The following is an 18,137-nucleotide window of genomic DNA, read 5'->3' on the forward strand; positions in this document are numbered from 1 at the left end:
TCAGAGATCAAGGTGGTGGACTGGGCAGAGGGAATAACGGGAATTGCAGTTAGGTCACTTCAGTCATGTCTGACTCTATGGACTGTAGCCCATGTGCGAACCTATGGACTGTAGCCCTCCAGGCTCCTCTGTCCATGGGATCCTCCATGCAAGAATACTGGAGTGGGTTGCCATACCCTCCTCTAGGGGATCTTCCCAATCCAGCGATCGAATCTAGGTCTCTTATGTCTCCTGCATTGGCAGGTGGGTTCTTTATTTGAAATGACCATAAATTGAGAAAAGAAGAGTTATTGTGTCTGAGACCTATAACAAAATACCATAAATTGGGCACTTAACCACAGCAACGGGTGGCTAACAGGACAATTATGTGACTGAAGATATTTCAAAAGGGAGACGCCCATGGCAGTAGGTGGGTTGGAAGGAAGAGGATAGGAAAACAGAAATTTCTCTACACAGACGCGTTCAACCTGTGCATTTAGATGGATCAGACTTGTGGGACTTCCCTGGCGGTCCAGGGGTTAAGACTCCGCGGTCCCAACACAGGGGTCCCAATGCAGGGGGCACTGCTTGGATGCCTGGTTGGGGGAACTAGGATTCCCCTTGCTGCACTGTGCAGCCTGAGGGTGGGGGTGGGGGCGGCGGGTTGTCTGATAAAACGGAGTCAGTCCCTCGACTCAGGCCCAAGCACAGCCACAGTACTGCCAACAGGTGGCGCCAGCGTGTTATTCGTGATGTGAAATCTAGCTCCCTGAGTAGGGATCAAACCCGGGCCCCCTAAATTGGAAGTGCGGAGTCTTAGCCACTGGACCACCAGGGACGCTCCCGTGAGGATTCTTTACCCATTTATTTTAATGGAAAGAGCAAGAAGGCAGTCAGCCTTGGATGAATTTTTAAGTGGAGAGGGTCCAAAGAAGTCAGAACAAAGGCATGGGTCCCTACGGTTCCCTGTTGACAGATAACTCCAGAGGAAGCCTTAATGTAAGATGCTCCTGGAAGAGAAGTCTTGCGTCTGGGCCTTGAGCTCGGATATCATTGTTGCAGTTCTGCTCTCACCAGCCGGGTTACAAGTATGGGAAAGAGCACAATACACTCTCTCCGGAAGTTGTTGCACTCTTTGCATCATCGGGGAGCCCTACATGAGCATTGGGCGACCACTAACAGGGACTGTCAGTGGTGACAGGGACATGGCATGCTTGTTTGGGCTGAATACGGCTGCATGAGAAACTCCCCAGAGGAGAAAACTTCCGTGGAATTAGAGGGTGTGGCTGAAGGTGGTCTTCACCCAAACAGGGTTTGGAACACCCTGTGGGCGCTCAGGTGCATGCGTGCGTGTGTATGTGTGTGTGTGTGTGTGTGTGTGTGTGTGTGTGTGTGTGTGTGTGTGTGTGTTAGTCCCTAAGTCGTGTCTGACTCTTTGCGACTCCATAGACTATAGCTGGCCAATCTCCTCTGTCCATGGGTGTTCTCCAGGCAAAAATACTGGAGTGGGTTGTCAGGTGTTTATCAGGTGGGCTCCCTGATAAAATCCCGTGAACAGGGTCTGGGTAAACAGAAGTTAACATTGGAAAACAAAGAGTTTCCCAGTAATTCTCTGAGAGACGTCACCCTAGGATTGTACACAGGACAAAATCCTTGATCCCATTCCCAGGATTCTGAAACCTTTGCAGCCCCTGCTTAGCTTCCACAATGAGGCCCTAAGAATACCCAAAGCAAGATCAGATCCACAGCCCTGGGTTTGCTGGCTGCCGTTACATGCCCAGCAGGAATATGGAAAAACAGAGTAGACAGAAGGCAGGACTCTCGGCCTTCTGGGGCCTTCTGAGCACTTAGCAGGCTCCCAGGACAGCAGCTGCAAGAGTCTGTAAATGCCAGGGGTGAGGGAGGAGAGTGGCTTTCTCTACTGGGCAGAAAGGAAGCTTTCCTAAATATTGAGTCTTGTCCACCTCTTAGGCCTACTCAAAGGATTCGGAAGATCATTAGCCTGCCTGCTTACCTCCAAACTAGCTACCCTCCAGTTGTACCTTTCTCTTATGCTAAAAAACTGCATCGATGACGTGTGCTAAGTCGCTTCAGTCGTGTCCGACTCTGCGATCCTATGGACTGTAGCCTGGGAGGCTCCTCTGTCCTTGGGATTCTCCAGGCAAGAATATTGGAGTGGGCTGCCATGCCCTCCTCCAGGGGATCTTCCCAATCCAGGGATCGACCTTGCATCTCTTACATCTCCTGCATTGGCAGGGCAGCTGGATATGTCCCTGTTAAAAATTCAATCACACAGGAAGCTGTCCAGAAGGTAACTTGGGAGTCCCTGGCTTCCTGTCTCTCACTCTCTGCTCAGAGTTAGCCTTTCAGTCCTTGAAGCTGCTCACTTCAGTGCTGTTCCCGCCCAAAATGGATAACCTGAAATCTCATCATGAAGGAACATTAGGCAGACCTAGATTAAGGGGATATCCTGTAAAGTAATTGATCTGTGTTCTTCAAAAATATCAATACTGGGACTTCCCTGGTGGTCCAGCAGCTAAGACTCGAAAAACCCAATGCCGGGGGCCGAGGTTTGATCCATGGTCAGGGAAGTAGATCTTACATGCCACAACCAAGACCCAGTGCAGTCAAATAAATAATTTCTTTTTAAAAACGTCTATGTCACAAAAGACAAAGAAAGGCTACAGAAGGACATCATGTCATGAAGGACATGATGGTTGCATGCAACGTGAGACTCTAGACTGGATCCTGGACAGAAAAGAACGGATCTGTGGAGGCCATTGTTGTCAGTTGGCAGAACTGGAATGTGAGCAAAGAGGTGGATAAAAGCCTTGTATTCAGATTTAGAATATTGTAATCAATACTAGATAAAAGCACTAAATAATAGCTTTGTATTCAAATGAGAGCACTGTATTTAATCCAGTATTTGATATTGTATCTAATTGACACTGTGTTTGTGTTGGATAAAAGTGTTGTATTCAGAGTACTGTATTCTACTCAGGTTTAGAATTTTGTATTGAGATTCAAGTATTGTACTCAGGTTTTCTGAGGTTGATAACTACTCAGGTTATGTAAGAGAATGTCCTTATTCTTAGAAAATACACACAGTATCAAGAGATATAGGGGTAGGTACAAAGAAAGCAGAGCGCCAAAGAATTGATGCTTTTGAACTGTGGTGTTGGAGAAGACTCTTGAGAGTCCCTTGGACTGCAAGGAGATCCAACCAGTCCATCCTAAAGGAGATCAGTCCTGAATATTTATTGGAAGTTCTGATGCTGAAGCTGAAACTCCAATACTTTGGCCACCTGATGCAAAGAACTGACTCATTTGAAAAGACCCTGATGCTGGGAATGATTGAAGGTGGGAGGAGAAGGGGATGACAGAGGATGAGATGGTTGGAAGGCATCACTGACTCCATGGACATGAGTTTGAGTAAACTCTGGGAGTTGGTGATAGACAGGGAAGCCTGGAGTGCTGCAGTCCATGGGGTCGCAAAAATTAGGACATGACTGAGCGATTGAACTGAACTGAACTGAACTGAACAGCCACTATGGAAAACAGCATGGGGAAGTCTTCAAAAAATTAAAAATGGAACTACCATATGATCAGGCAATTCCACGTCTGGGTATTTATCCAAAGGAGATAAAACTCACTGTCTGGAAAAGTTATCCGCACCTGCCATGTTCACTGCAGCTTCATTCAAAAGAGTCAGGGTATGAAAACAATGTAAGTGTCCATTGGCAGATGAATGGGTAAATATGTAGTGTGTGTAGTGTGTGTGTGTACAGTGGAATGCTAGTCACTACTAAAAAGTAAAAAAATTCAGGAACTTCCCTGGCGGTCCTCCAGTGGTTAAGACTCCACACATCTGTTGCAGGGAGCTCTGGTTCGATCCCTGGTCAGGGAACTAAGTAAGATCCCACATGCCACTCGGGGCAGCCAAAAGAAAGAAAGAAAAGAAATCTTACTATCCGCAACAACATGGATCGACCTTGAAGGCATTTTGCTAAGTGAAACGAGTCAGAGAAGGTGAGACAAGGTACGATCTGGCTTGTGCAGAATCTAAAAATATCAAACTTACAGAAATGGAGATTAGGATGGTAGTGGCCAGGTGACAGAGAAATGGGGGAAATAGGAAGATGTTAGTCAAAGAGTACAGACTTTTAGTTACAAGATCAATACATTCTGGGGCTCTAATGTACAGCACAGTGACTATGGGTAACAGTGTTGTGTATCTGAAAGATGCTATGAGACTAGAGGTTTAATGTTCACAACAACAAAATAGTAACCATGCCGATGGTTTAACTAACCTTATTACATTTCACAATTTATACGTGTATCAAATCATCATATTGTATACCTCAAACTTAGACGGTGGTATATGTCAATTATATCTCAATACATGCTGAAAAAACAGAGATGACAGCTTCCTCTCAAATGGTTCAGAAAAATGTATCTAATGTGTGGACAGAGAGATGAGATGATGGATGGAAAGAGAGGCGGAGGCTTGGTAAGCCTCGTGTTGTAAAAAGACCCACGAAACTGTGAGCAAAGTAAAGTGGTTGTTTTCAACCACTGCTTTGTGGCAACTGAAGCATCTTCTAGACGCAGACATCTAAAAGCTCCACAGTTCTGCCTTTCACGTTTGTCTGATTCATCTGGACATATTTTCTTTTTTCTTTTTTTTTTTTTTTCATCTGGACATATTTTCCTGTAAGGCGTGAAACTGAGGTCCATTTCATTTTTCCCCGTTTGGATAAACAATTGTCCCAATAATGTATCAAAAAGTGAATGCTTCCAGGACCTTCCTGGTGGTTCAGTGGCTAAGACTCCGAACTTCAATCCCTGGTCAGGGAACTAGATCCCACATGCCACAACTGAGACCTGGTGCAGCCAAATAACTATTTTAAAACATAAAGTGAATGCTTTCCTTGGTGGCCAGCCTTGCCACTTCTGTATCTGCATACATTTGTTCTCCCTGCTCTTCAGACTGTCTGCTCTCGGGCTTGACCAAACAGCTTCAGGCAGGACCCATGTGTGGCCGAGCAGGCCATCACCTCTGTCTGCTTCAAGGGTGACTTAGCTCTTCTGGCCCTGAGCCCTAGAAATTGAGAATCAGCTTAGCAAGTTCACTTAATTTTTCTGCAGCTCAGTTTCTCACCTGCTGTGAGAATCAAAAAAGACAATATGGACATGATTTGTAGACCACCAAGAACAATAGTTCATTGTATTTATACTGGCGAACCCGCAGAAATAACACTGATTGCTGTATCTTGTTCTTCTGTCATTTCTGAAAATATCTCCTGGGGTCATACATGTTTCTCATGCACTGATGGACTGCTCTTGTCACTAAAAGGCAGCCAGGGTGACACTGGTTCATAGTAGGAACCCGTCCAAATTGACCTTGCTAAAATTATAATTTTTTAAAATCTCCTTTTAGGCTTTTACAGTCAAAATTTCAGCTGGCAAGCAATTTTGAAAGTTGGGAACAATTCTGTCCTATTGTTGGTGGTCCGATTCCCATTGGCTGCATGATTTGAGTGAGGGTTTAAAGGAACCATGTGTTTCCTATCAACTTGGCACTTGTATCGACCCAACAAGAGATGCAGGCAAAATACGGACTCTGTATCATAAAATGTTTTCGCTGTTTTTTAAATGAGATTCTTGTCCTGTGTGTACTTAGCCCTAAATCGAGAAAGAGGAATTAGCATTTTAATATTATTCATAGTAACTATTTTATTTTTACATACTAAGTTTACAAAACATACAAAATATGAAAAGAAATATCCATTAACCCATGATCCAAAGATAAACGCTCTGAACATTTCAAAGGATTTTCATCTGCTTTCTTTTTTAAGTGTCACATACATTATTTCACATCCCGCCTGTGGCCAGCCTGACCCTTGGCTGGTCAGCGGCCACTCCTTTTTCTTCTTTGCTGGGAGAAGCCCAATGATACTTAGTTTCAGGGCGAGAGGAGCTTGGGGACCACAGGTGAATTTTTCAGTTCAGTTCAGTTCAGTTGCTTAGTCATGTCCAACTCTTTGCAACCCCATGGAGTGCAGCACACCAGGCCTCCCTGTCTATCATCACCAACTCCCAGAGTTTACTCAAACTCATGTCCATTGAGTCAGTGATGCCATCCAACCATCTCATCCTCTGTCATCCCCTTCTCCTCCCACCTTCAATCTTTCCCAGCATCAGGGTCTTTTCCAATGAGACAGTTCTTCACATTAGGTGGCCAAAGCATTGGAGCTTCAGCTTCAGCATCAGTCCTTCCACTGAATATTCAGGACTTATTTCCTTTAGGATGGACTGGTTGGATCTCCCTGCAGTGAATTTCTGCTGCTGCTAAGTCGCTTCAGTTGTGTCCGACTCTGTGCGACCCCATGGACGGCAGCCCACCAGGCTCCTCTGTCCCTGGGATTCTCCAGGCAAGAATACTGGGAGTGGGTTGCCATTTCCCGCTCCAATGCATGAAAATGAAAAGTGAAAGTGAAGTTGCTCAGTCGTGTCCGACTCTTCGCAACCCCATGGACGGTAGCCTACCAGGCCCCTCCGTCCTTGGGATTTTCCAGGCAAGAGTACTGGAGTGGGTTGCCATGTCCTTCTCCAGCAGTGAATTTCTGGCTTAAGCCAAAGGAGGAATTCTGTCCCCTTGATTCACGATTGGTTTAGACCCAAGAGTGACAGTAATTCTGACCAATGGGAAGTGAGGAGGCCTGCGGAGCGTCCCGTGGCTTTGTGGGGGTACAAGCCAGGGGGAAAGGCGAAGGAGTCAGGACAGACCCTGCCTGCGTGCCCCAGCTGCTGGAAGGCCTAGCCCGGGTTCAAGTTCACCAGGCAAGGCTCGTTTCTCCGTGTTGGGCACGTCCCTCTCCTTCGCCCGCAGACACTGAGTGGAGTTAAGCCGTTGCCCCTGGGGCTCTTAACAGCTGTTTGCACGGTGCTCTGACCTGTAGCCCATGATTTATTTATTGGGTCCCATGTTGTTACATAATGATGATGGTAAGTATTTTCCTTGAGCCTTGAAGACTAAGAGGAGTGCCAGTAACAGTGGCAGCAATAGTCAATATTTATTTTTCTCTTTCTCTGCCACGCTGGAAACGGAGGTACGCACTTTATTCACATCTTTCCTTTCTCTTGCAGTGTTCTATTATGATTCCCATTTTATGACTGAGAAAACTGCGACGTCAGTGTTCTTATATACATTTTTTTGCTGTTGCTGCTGCTGCTAAGTCGCTTCAGTCGTGTCCGACTTCTAGTGACCCCATGGACTGCAGCCTACCAGGCTCCTCCGTCCATGTGATTTTCCAGGCAAGAGTACTGGAGTGGGTTGCCATTGCTTTCTCCGAGATACATTTAAATGGTCTCTATTACTGTCTCTAGGACCTTTCTCTTTTGCTTCTACCTGCCTTCTCCTCCTTTAGGTAATTTTGCCTAGAAATGTGTCCACTATCTGTATCGTTTTTATGCCAGCTGTTTCTTTATTGCATTTTTATTCTGCTTTACCTATTTTTTTCTACTTGTATCCTTTGGGGGATTCATTTAGGAGTTTTTCCACTCAACAACATTTCATGAACATGTTTCCACAGAAATATGCCTCGTTGTTATTTTTAGTGGCTGAATAATATTTTATGAGTGGGATATATATAAATTGCACAGGTTACTAGCTCTCTCCCTCAAACTCAACTCTGGATAAACTAGGAAGAGATGGAGGCAAGAATCCAAGAACTGGCTGGAGACAGGAGACAGAATGGAAGAAGTGTGGCCGTGTCACTTGGGGCCTGCTCTGTGAGTCCAGTGGGAGGCAGAGAAATCAACTTCCAGATTCTCCTCGCAACAGCCCTCCCACCATCAGGCCCAGGCTTCGAGCGAGATCTCCAGGTGCCAGAATGAATGAGAGAAAGTGGGGCTTGTGGTTTGCTGCTGCAACGTAAGGATAGGTGACGTTTAATTTCCACAGTAGTCTGGGACAAGCTCAGGATGAGAAAAGAGGCCACAGGGAAGAGGCTCTGTTTTCTCATCTGCAGAGACTAAAGAGCCAAGTCTGGCCTGAGGGGTGCTAACCTGTAGAAGGTCCCCACCATCCTTCCTCTCTGCCTCTTTGCGGGGCGGGGGGGCACGTTTTCCCCTTCAGCTTCCCCATCAGTGAGCCACAAGCTCTGTCTGGACTCTGAACTCAGAAAGGACTGGAGGGAAGGGATAGTTAAGGAATTTGAGAATGACATGTGGTGAGCATGGTTTAGTCATTAAGTTGTGTCCAATCCTTGTGACCCCATAGACTGTAGCCCACCAGGCTCCTCTCTCCGCAGGATTTCCCAGGCAAGAATACTGGAGTGGGATGCCATTTCCTTCTCCAGGGGATCTTCCCCACCCAGGGATCAAACCTGTGTCTCTGCATTACAGGTGGTCTCCTGCATTGCAGGTGGATTGAGATCGACATGTACAAACTGCTATATTTAAAAATGGATAACCAACAAGGTCCTACTCTATGGCACAGGGAACTCTGCTCAATGTTACATGGCAGCCTGGATGGAAGGGGACTTGGGAGGAGAATGGATACATGTATAATATATAGTTGAGTCGCTCTGCTGTGTACCTGGAACTATTACAACATTGTTAATTGGGTATACTTCAATATAAATAGTTTTCCTTTTTTTAAAAAAAAGGAGTTAGACATGGCCACTGCCCTATAGAAGTTTACAGAGCAACACACGGTAAGAGCTGCAGCCAAGCATGAAGGCTTCAGGCATAAAGTTTGAGGCAGGAAATGGGGATGCCCTTGGTCAGGGCAGTCGGTAGATGAACATGTGGACAGAGAGGGTGCATGAGAACCGAGCAAACCACAAAACCTTTATTTTTAAATAATAAATAAGGAAGGAAATAGAGGCAAGGAAACATTCACAAAATCAAGTCTCTAAAGTGCTCTCAAACATAAATTTTAAAAAACCGAGACGCCTGATCTGACCTTAAAACACTGTTTATAGATATTCAACAGTTGTTCAGAAATGGTCCCCTGCTGTATCAGAAGGGAAGGGAAAGAAGGCTTCCTTGGAGGAAGCATTCCAATACGCACAGACCCAATCAAATGACACTCAGAGGGACACAGAATCATTGTCTAACAAGAAAGTGGGAATGTCTAAAGCCAAGTTCAAGGTAAGAATATCATATTTCATTCATATGGGGGCTGCACAAGGTCTTCATTATTTATGAAGATATATGATTCTCTGTAGATTAAATACTTCTGTATTTTTGGATTCAGTGTAAGGACAACATACTTAGCCTGTGAATCTACACAGTCTACTGAACCAAACCTCAGGATGTCTGGCAGTGAGAATGTGTTTGGGACTTGAAATCCTCCCTCCTCAAGTTCTACAGAAGAGAATGAAAGTGTTAGATCTAATGAATTGATTCACATGTCTTCAAGGAATGATTTCCATTCTAGAATGCAGTGTAATGTTCCAAGAGTCACCATTTGTCTTCTTAAAGCAAGTGACGTTGCATTTTATCCTGACACAGGAAGAGGAAAATCCAGCTGAGAGCATTTGTCTTGGACAATGTTTGTCTTTTGAAAACTGCTGGTGAGGCATGTGCACATTTCCAGCCTTTGCATGTTGAGGGTAGAGGCCTGTGGGCTCATAAGGCCCCCTCCTTCCCATGTTGGAGCCCCTCTAGCCCCTCAGAGTCTGGACGTCCTTGGGCCCCGGCCCCCTGCTGCACTCTCTCAGTCTCCTGGCGTGTGGAGCTGGAGAGGTCAATGACCACGTCGTCCACACTGCTCACAGGACCGCCTTCCTCCAAGCCCCTCTGGGGTCCTGCCTGACGGGGGCTATAACCTTCCTTGAGGTGGTCAGAGCCCCAGCGTCCTGCCAGCTTTTCTTCACTTTCTGCTTTCCTTATCGTGCCTGCGGATTTTTTATGCATCCCTGGCAAAAAATAAAAGGAAAATAAATAAAAACAGATATCTTTAAATATGTGCTTAGTCACTCAGTCGTGTCCGACTCTTTGCAACCCCATAGACTGTAGCCTGCCAGGCTCCTCTGTGTATGGGATTCTCCAGGCAAGAATACTGGAGTGGGTTGCCATTTCCTTCTCCAATCTTTAAATATAGCAATTAAGTAAAATTTCTTCCTTGTCATTGCTCTCTAAATCCCATTAGGATTTCCATTGCTGGTGCCTGTCTGGGGCCTGCCAGAGAGTCTTGTAGGTAACTCTTAACATTAGGGGTTGTACACTGGGCACAGCCAGGGCAGGTGCCTTATTTGGATGACATGGTGGTTTTTAAATTTTTATTTTAAAGTTTGCTGGCAAGACTTTAAAATCAAGAGACTTACATCAAAAGCCAGATGTCCAGCTTCTCTCAAAAAGTCAGGTGTCTGGCAACCCAAGGCCCACTTTCCTGTAAGGCCGCAGACCTGTAGACTCAGTAAGCTCACCCCACCTGCTAATGTAAGCTCAGAGGGGTGGGCCAGGTGACCTGCCCAGCGTTCCCTCTCAGGCTCTCCAGTCCTTGAGGGCAAAGATGATATCTCCAGTCCCAGCATAGTTTCACGTGGGTAAGGGTTCAAAAAAGTTTTGCTGAACAAAAACCCTCCTCCTCCCCAGCCTAAAATTGGCCCCCTGCGAGCATCCCCCTAATCCTAATATTCTGCTTTGTTTTTTATTCTCCACCTAATTTGCCTAGATGCTGTCTATAACTCATTTCTCCAAGCCCGTGGTTCTCCGGTAATAGCCAACAGACCAGTAAGGATGCCAGCTTCTCAGAACATCCAGCCTCAAAGCTTGAACCCCAACAGAGCAGACTGTTCTAGCACAAAAGCTAGGGGACAGAACAGGTACGTCACAGGTTGTTACCTGCTGAACCGGGACAGAGAACCAGACCTCTGGAGTCCAGGGTGCATGCGGTTAACGGCCTGCAGGTTCACTGCCTGCACCGTCTTGCTTCCTATTGCCATGAGCTCTGAACTGTATGGTTGACAGCACTCAACATTGGAAATACATATTTCACGTAATGAACGTGTGTCATTCCACTCAGAACACCAGGGCCTGACTGGACCTGTCCACACACTGCCTACACAGTTCCAGTGAAAAATAAGGCAACTGATCAGAGTCCAGGCCTTGTAATTAATTAAAAATCAGAGTAAATTTACACTGCTTGGCTTGGCAGTGGCCCTCCAGGCGTAGGGACCCCGGACATTGCCTGTGCAGCGCGGCCGCAAGGCCCTCTTCCTTACCCAGGAGCCAGGGTGCGCAGGAGCCCAGCAGGCCGCCCTCCCCAGAGCCCAGGACGGAGTCAGGCAGAGGGATGCAGTGGCGCACCATCGCCCCGTAGAGCCCATACTCGGCCATCACGCTGCTGCCGCCCCAGCGCTTCTCTCGCTTCCGCCACTTGGCACGCCGGTTTTGAAACCAGACCTAGGTTGAGGTGGGAGGGGAAGCAGAGAGGCTTATAGGAGGAGACCCCCCACCAGCACAGAGGGGTGCAAGGGCCAGCTACCCTCTCTGGGAGCACCTGGCCTGTCTCACAGCTCACAGGACTGGTAGTGCTAGGTGATCCGAATCAATTTCCACCGAAGTTTCCATGGAGTCAAGGATGACAAGACAAAATCAGAGTACCCCGCACTGTGCAAAGAAGCCAGTTTTTACTCTGAGGGGAATGTTCACCAAGCAATGGTCCCTTCTAACCTCAGTTGTTGGATTGCTTTATCTTAATAAAAGATTAGTGTCAAATATTATTTAAAAAGAGTGAGTGACTCTGACATAAATCACAACAAGATCTTCTATGACCCACCTCGCAGAGTAATGGAAATAAAAACAAAAACAAACAAAAGGGACCTAATTAAACATAAAAGATTTTGCACAATGAAGGAAACTATAAGCAAGGTAAAAAGGCAGCCTTCAGATTGGGAGAAGATAATAGCAAATGAAACGACTGACAAAGAACTAATCTCCAAAATATACAAGCAGCTCATGCAGCTCAACATTAGAAAAACAAACAACCCAATCAAAAAGTGGGCCAAAGAACTAAATAGACATTTCTCCAGAGAAGACATACAGATGGCTAATAAACACATGAAAAGATGCTCACCATCACTCATTATCAGAGAAATGCAAATCAAAACCACAATAAGGTACCATCTCATGCCGATCAGAATGGCCACCATCAAAAAGTCTACAAACAATAAATGCTGGAGAGGGTGTGGAGAAAAGGGAACCCTCTTACACTGTTGGTGGGAATGTAAACTAGTACAGCCACTATGGAGAATAGTGTGGAGATTCCTTAAAAGACTGGAAATAGAACTACCATATGACCCAGCAATCCCACTGCTGGGCATACACACCGAGGAAACCAGAATTGAAAGAGACACATGTACCCCAATGTTCATTGCAGCACTGTTTACAATAGCTAGGACATGGAAGCAACCTAGATGTCCATTGGCAGATGAATGGATAAGGAAGTTGTGGTACATATACACAATGGAATATTACTCAGCTATAAAAAAGAATGCATTTGAGTCAGTTCTAATGAGGTGGATGAAACTGGAGCCTAGTATACAGAGTGAGGTAAGTCAGAAAGAAAAACACCAATACAGTATATTAACGTGTATATATGGAATTTAGAAAGTTGGTAACGACAATCCTGTATGCAAGGCAGCAAAAGAGACAGATGTAAAGAACAGACTATTGGACTATGTGGGAGAAGGCGAGGGTGGGATGATATGAGAGAATAGCACTGAAACATGTACATTATCGTATGTAGAATAAATGACCAGTGTAAGTTTGACGCATGAAGCAAGGCACCCAAAGCCAGTGCTCTGGGACAACCCAGAGGGATGGGGCGGGGAGGGAGGTGGGAGGGGGCTTCAGGATGAGGGATACACGTACACCCATGGCTGATTCATGTCGATGTATGGCAAAAACCACCACAGTATAGTAAAGTAATTATCCTCCAATTAAAATAAATATATTTTTAATTAAAAAAATAAAAAAAAAAAGGAGTGAGTGGCATGTCTTCTGACTTGGAGAGGATGTGCCGTCAGCACATAGAATGGCTTAACATGAAGACAAAGACCAGTCTTCTGTGTGCATATGAGTGTGTATTTCAGGGTCAAGTGTGTATATGGCATGGGGCTGGTATGCAGAAAGTCCTCATCAGCTACTTACACTGGTTTCTTTGAGGGTCTGCCATGGATGGATAGTCATTTTTTTCATTGATATCTTTACATAATTTCTAGATGCAGCACAAATTGTATAATTTTTAAGAATGATTTAATAAAAGGTAAAAAGCCTGGAAAGCTACAGGGGTCATCCTCTCTAAATGAACACAAAGGAAGACTCTGGCATCTAAGCGACCCTCAGTTTGTGGATGGAGGGGGCTGTTTCGAGGTGGCTGTGGGCTGACTCCCTGCGTGTGAGAACAGTGTGGTCTCTGGATGTCTTGGGGAGGAGAGGGGGCCCCTGCACCTGTATTCGGTCTTCGGGGAGTTCAGTCTTCACGGCCAGCATTTCCCGGGCGTACACATCAGGGTAGTGGGCCTCACTGAAGGCCTTCTCCAGCTCTTCCAGTTGGTGGGCGGTGAAAACGGTCCTGCACGGAGGCACATGGGCACATGACCACAGGAGGCGGCCAGGCTTCCCAGCCTCTGAGGACCCCGTGCCTGCTCCCCACCTCTGCCCACCTCATGAGAGCTGGGTGCCCCACCTCCAAATGAGTAGCCTCTGGGAAGTCCACAGTTTGGTTCAAGCAAAACAGAGCTCTTTAGGTCCTTTTTTCTCTCCTCAATAAATTCCACCAACTCATTTTAAGAAGGCCTATTTTAGGGGCCCACAAAATCGTGTCTTCAAAATGCTCCAGGGTCCAAATAGTGCTGTGCTCAAAATGCTCTGGCAGTCTTGTGGTTAAGACTCTGCTTTCAATGCAGACGGATCCATTCCTGGTTGAGGAACCAAGATCCCACATGGTGTGGCAAAAAACTTTTTTAAATAATCATCATCATCATTAATAAAATGCTACAAAGGTTGACCTGCAGCCCCCAGGAATGGCAGAATTACATTCCAAAATGGCTACTGTGTCCTTTCCCATGCCGCCCCAAGGCAGGACCAGACCTTCTCAGGCACAGGGTCTCAAGGAAGGTGGGGTGGGGAATCCCATGTGGGATCTTAGTACCTGTGCCTCCTCTTCTTTCTCTTGCTGGGGGCTGGGGACGCCTTCCGATCACTCCTGTCTTCAGAAGGGCTGTCTTCATCTGTTAGCACAAGGAGAAGAGGACTTTAGAGGTGAGCACATTTTTCATTTTGCCCTCTGGATTTTAATTTGAGAACTGAAGCTATGAACTTGTTGGGGATGTGAATATTTAATAAGACAAGATCACAGTTGTCCCATCTGATGACGTATTCCAAGTGCTGCGCTTAGCTGACTGCCCATGCATATCAACATTGCTACTGCTGCTAAGTCACTTCAGTCGTGCTCAACTCTGTGCGACCCCATAGACGGCAGCCCACCAGGCTCCGCCGTCCCTGGGATTCTCCAGGCAAGAATACTGGAGTGGGTTGCCATTGCCTTCTCCAGTGGATGAAAGGGAAAAGTGAAAGTGAAGTCGCTCAGCCGTGTCCGACTCTTAGCGACCACATGGACTGTAGCCTACCAGGCTCCTCCATCCATGGGATTTTCCAGGCAAGAGTACTGAAGTGGGGTGCCATTGCCTTCTCCGATATAAATTTAAAAAACTCCAAGACAGCTGCTATTATTATCCTCTTTTTACAGAGGAGGAAACCAAGGCACAGAGAGATTAACTTGCCCAAGATCACAAAGGTTGTCAACAGTGAAGTTGGGATTCAAACTCCAGATGTGTGTGAAGCTTAGGCTACTTGAATACTAATTGCATTTCCTGTTCCCTTCAGCTTCCAAATTCACACACTTCCTTCTGCTTCCATCTCACGTTCCTCATCTTAGCCATTACGCCAACACTTCTCAAGGGGAGGTCTGAGGTTTGTGACATCAAAACCCTCCTCAGAGCTTGCCCCCTGCCCTGCTGTACCGATTTCAAATCTCTGAAAGTGGGACCTGGGAAACTCATTCTTGGCAAGGGTGCCCAGATGATTCACAGATCCACATCAAAAATTTTAAGAACTCACTCCACTATGCTTTATCTTTTAAAATCCATTATATTGAAAGATTTAGGTTGAAAGAAAGTTTAGAAGACCAAACTATGGTCAGGTTTGTTGTTAAAAAGCATATTTGTTTCAAAATACTAAATGTAAATTAATAAAAGCAAAAGTAGTAAAATAATATCAGTTTTACTCCTACATCAATGAGTTCACCAGAAAATTGGATTATGATATTATACTATCTGTACTGTCCAATCTGGTACCATTAGATACATAAGGTTATGGAGCCCTGAAATGTGGCCAGTCTGAATTGAGACCTGCTGTGAGCATGAAATATCCAGTGGACTGAAGACAATAGACCCCCCAAAGTAAAATATTAATAACTCTTACATTGATTACACATAAAATGACAATATTTTGTAGGTATTGGATTAAATGAGACATAGTATTTAAATCTGTTTCACCTATTTATTTTTCCTCTTTATTGTGGCTCTAAGAAACTTTCATTACACTCGCAGTCACATGACGTTTCCACAGGACAGTACTGGTGTTGGTCTTGAGAAATACCCTCACAGGCTAAGATGTGGTTGTATTTTGCCTTAGCTTTATGCGTCCTCACAGGGAAAAAAATCCATGAAATTGGATTCCTACATTGGTTCCTACATTTTTAGTGAGACAGCTAATGGAGGGGGTGGTTAGTTGCTAGATACTAGTGGCAATGAACCCCCCTGCCAATGCAGGAGACACAAGAGATGCGGGTTCCATCCCTGGGTCAGGAAGATCCCCTGGAGGAGGGCATGGCAACTCATTCCAGTATTCCTGCCTGGAGAATCCCATGGACAGAGGAGCCTGGCGGGCTACCGTCCATCAGGTCTCAAAGAGCCGGACAGGACCGAAGCAACTTGGCACCTAGCAGACACTCATGAAATAAAGTCCTCTCAGAGTGGCTGTCTGCTGGCCGCGCTTGCTTCCTTTAATCAGCAGTGGAGACCAGCGCAGTTTCTGCATTCAGCCGCCTGGATGCTCAGCTCTGCGGTCTACCATCACATAGCTGTTCTCCCTCGAACTCTTCTGAAATTCTCCGTTCTCTTCCCCCCATGCCCCAGACCTCTCGACTTCTCCGCCCTGTCTTTGTCGATTTCCACTGCTCCCCGCTTTCCCCCACAGTCCGTGCCGACTTCTCTGAGGATCTGGGCACAGCTGCTGTAAGACGAGCGAGGTCGTTTCTCCGGTGCGGGGAGTAGGGGAAAAGCGGGGTGCCCAGGCTCACTCTTCAGCACCCGGAGGAGGACAGATCCAGGCCTCCGCCCCGCGCTTGTCAAGGGCCTGTCAATCCGTCAATCAATTCGTCTAATCCCTCCTGGAGCCGGCGGGTACCGGGTTCTGTGCCGCTGATGAACGAGGCAGGCCCACCCAGGTTTCCCGACCCCTGCGGCACCCAGAGGCCGAGCCCACGTGGCGGAAAGTGTCCCCCGGAGGCTGGGTCGCCGAGACCCCAGGGCGGGTCCGGATCCGGTGGTGGTGTCCGCGGGGTGGCGGCCACCAAGCCCAGAGCAGAGGCCGGGTGGGGGCGGGGGGTGTGCAGAGGGTGCAGGTGCAAGAATGCGCTTCCCGGCGCGGCTACGCTCTGGGATCCCCATTTCTGTAGATCTGGGGGGCTGGGGTGGGGCCCGACAGGGCGCCAGAGTGTCACTCTGCCCACCCGAGCCGAGGGAAGAGACAGTAGGGGCGCGGACTGGCCTCCTTACCGGACGTCGACACGCTCTCGCTGCGTTTCTGCCGGGCGGCCGGGGGCGGTGGGCGGCTGGGGACGAGCGGGGCGGGGGTCTCAGGCCCCTGGGGCGGCAGGAAGGGCACGTCGGCGAGGAGCAGGCAGGGTGCCCGGGCGGCCGCAGGGGGCTGCGCGCCGAAACCGCAGAGGAGGCCGAGGCCCAGCGGAAGGGCTCCGCGTGCAGGGCAGGAGCCTCCGAGCCCTGGGCCCGCGCGGGGCGCGGCTGCCGGGCCTTCGCACCCAGATCCCGGCCCGGGGCCTGCAGGTGCGGGCAGCTCGGCCTCCAGGCCCAGCAGGTCGGTGATGGCGAAGCCCCGAGGGCGCGAGCCGGTGGGCGGGCCTCCGGGCACCAGCGCCCGGCTTCTGGCACGCCCGTCGGAAAGCGCGTCTCGGCCGGTCATGGCTTCTCCGGCGGCGAGGCTGGACCCTCTCGTCCGTCACTTTCGCGGAGGGGGCGCAGCTCTCAGGCGCTTTATACAATCGGGCGCCCGGAGGGCTCCAATCAGCGCGGCGCGGACGCGTCACGCCCAGGACCCCGCGACATGGGGACGCCACCTGCCCCCCTCCCTTCGGTCGCCGCCCTCCCAGCTGCGGTCCCCTCCATCAGCACCCTCTCCTCTCTCCTCTCCAGTCGTCCCGTCTACCAACCCCACTCCGGTTCTCGGCGCGAGTCGTCCCCTCCCTAAACCTCTAAACGCCGAAACTTCCAGATTCCTTCGGAGTCTTCTCTCCCCTTCCCGGTGGATTCCCCGGTGGAGGCCCAGCGTGGAGCCGCCCTCCCCGCATCCAGCCGCCCATTAAGACCAAGACTCCGTTCCCAACCACACTCTCCCCACTACCACCAATATGAACCCCGCCAGCCCTCCAACGCCACCGCCTGAGCCAAGGCCTTCCCTGAAAATCCCCAAGGGGAAAGGAGTGGAAAACATTTATTTAATCCGTGCCTACTCCACCTCCAGCCAAACCCACCCCAGCGCTTTAGCGGCCGGACTGTCCCGAGTCGCAAAATTCACGGGAGCTGGAGAAGAAACAGAGACAGGCCTGAGCGGACTGGCCGGGCCAGGGCAGGGCGCCACGTTTAGCAAATTGCATTACAGGAAGTCCAGTGAAATCGAAATTTCAGATGAACAGTGAATTTTTAAATTCTAAGTATGTACCAGTATATTATCTGGCGAGCTCTAAATGGGGAAGGTAAGTTGGAAAATAGGGCTTGTCTACTGGGACCCACCCCACACAGAAGCTAGCAAATTATTGTCAGATGTTATAATTACTCGAA

At 48.0% G+C, this 18,137-nt stretch overlaps 1 protein-coding gene across 2 annotated transcripts; it reads right to left on the minus strand.

The window, feature by feature from the left end:
* Window positions 1-5,128: 5,128 nt before the first annotated feature.
* Window positions 5,129-17,262, minus strand: VSX1 (visual system homeobox 1). 2 transcript variants are annotated; one of them, XM_081560470.1, is made up of 5 exons: window positions 16,839-17,262; window positions 14,150-14,228; window positions 13,447-13,570; window positions 11,217-11,397; window positions 9,619-9,908 (listed from the first exon to the last, which is right to left on the minus strand). In XM_081560470.1, exons 1-5 carry the CDS (start codon window positions 17,260-17,262, stop codon window positions 9,619-9,621), a joined length of 1,098 nt encoding a protein of 365 aa, XP_081416596.1. The 2 variants fall into 2 exon arrangements, with proteins under 2 accessions (XP_081416597.1, XP_081416596.1); XM_081560471.1 differs by lacking the exons at window positions 9,619-9,908; window positions 11,217-11,397 and adding an exon at window positions 5,129-5,143.
* Window positions 17,263-18,137: the final 875 nt, after the last annotated feature.

This window comes from Giraffa tippelskirchi, chromosome 13 (genome assembly GCF_054371585.1).
Source record: "Giraffa tippelskirchi isolate mGirTip1 chromosome 13, T2T-mGirTip1v1.2.pri, whole genome shotgun sequence".
NCBI lineage: Eukaryota > Metazoa > Chordata > Mammalia > Artiodactyla > Giraffidae > Giraffa > Giraffa tippelskirchi.

Bases quoted from the DNA above. Each gene is read 5' to 3' on its own strand.
- VSX1 (XM_081560470.1), bottom strand. From the start codon at position 17,262: ATGACCGGCCGAGACGCGCTTTCCGACGGGCGTGCCAGAAGCCGGGCG. The intron at 13,571-14,149 runs GTACTAAGATCC...GCCTCCGTGCAG, and splicing joins AGAAAGAAGAGGAGGCACAG to GACCGTTTTCACCGCCCACC. The intron at 11,398-13,446 runs GTGCAGGGGCCC...ACCTCAACCTAG, and splicing joins TCCCCGAAGACCGAATACAG to GTCTGGTTTCAAAACCGGCG.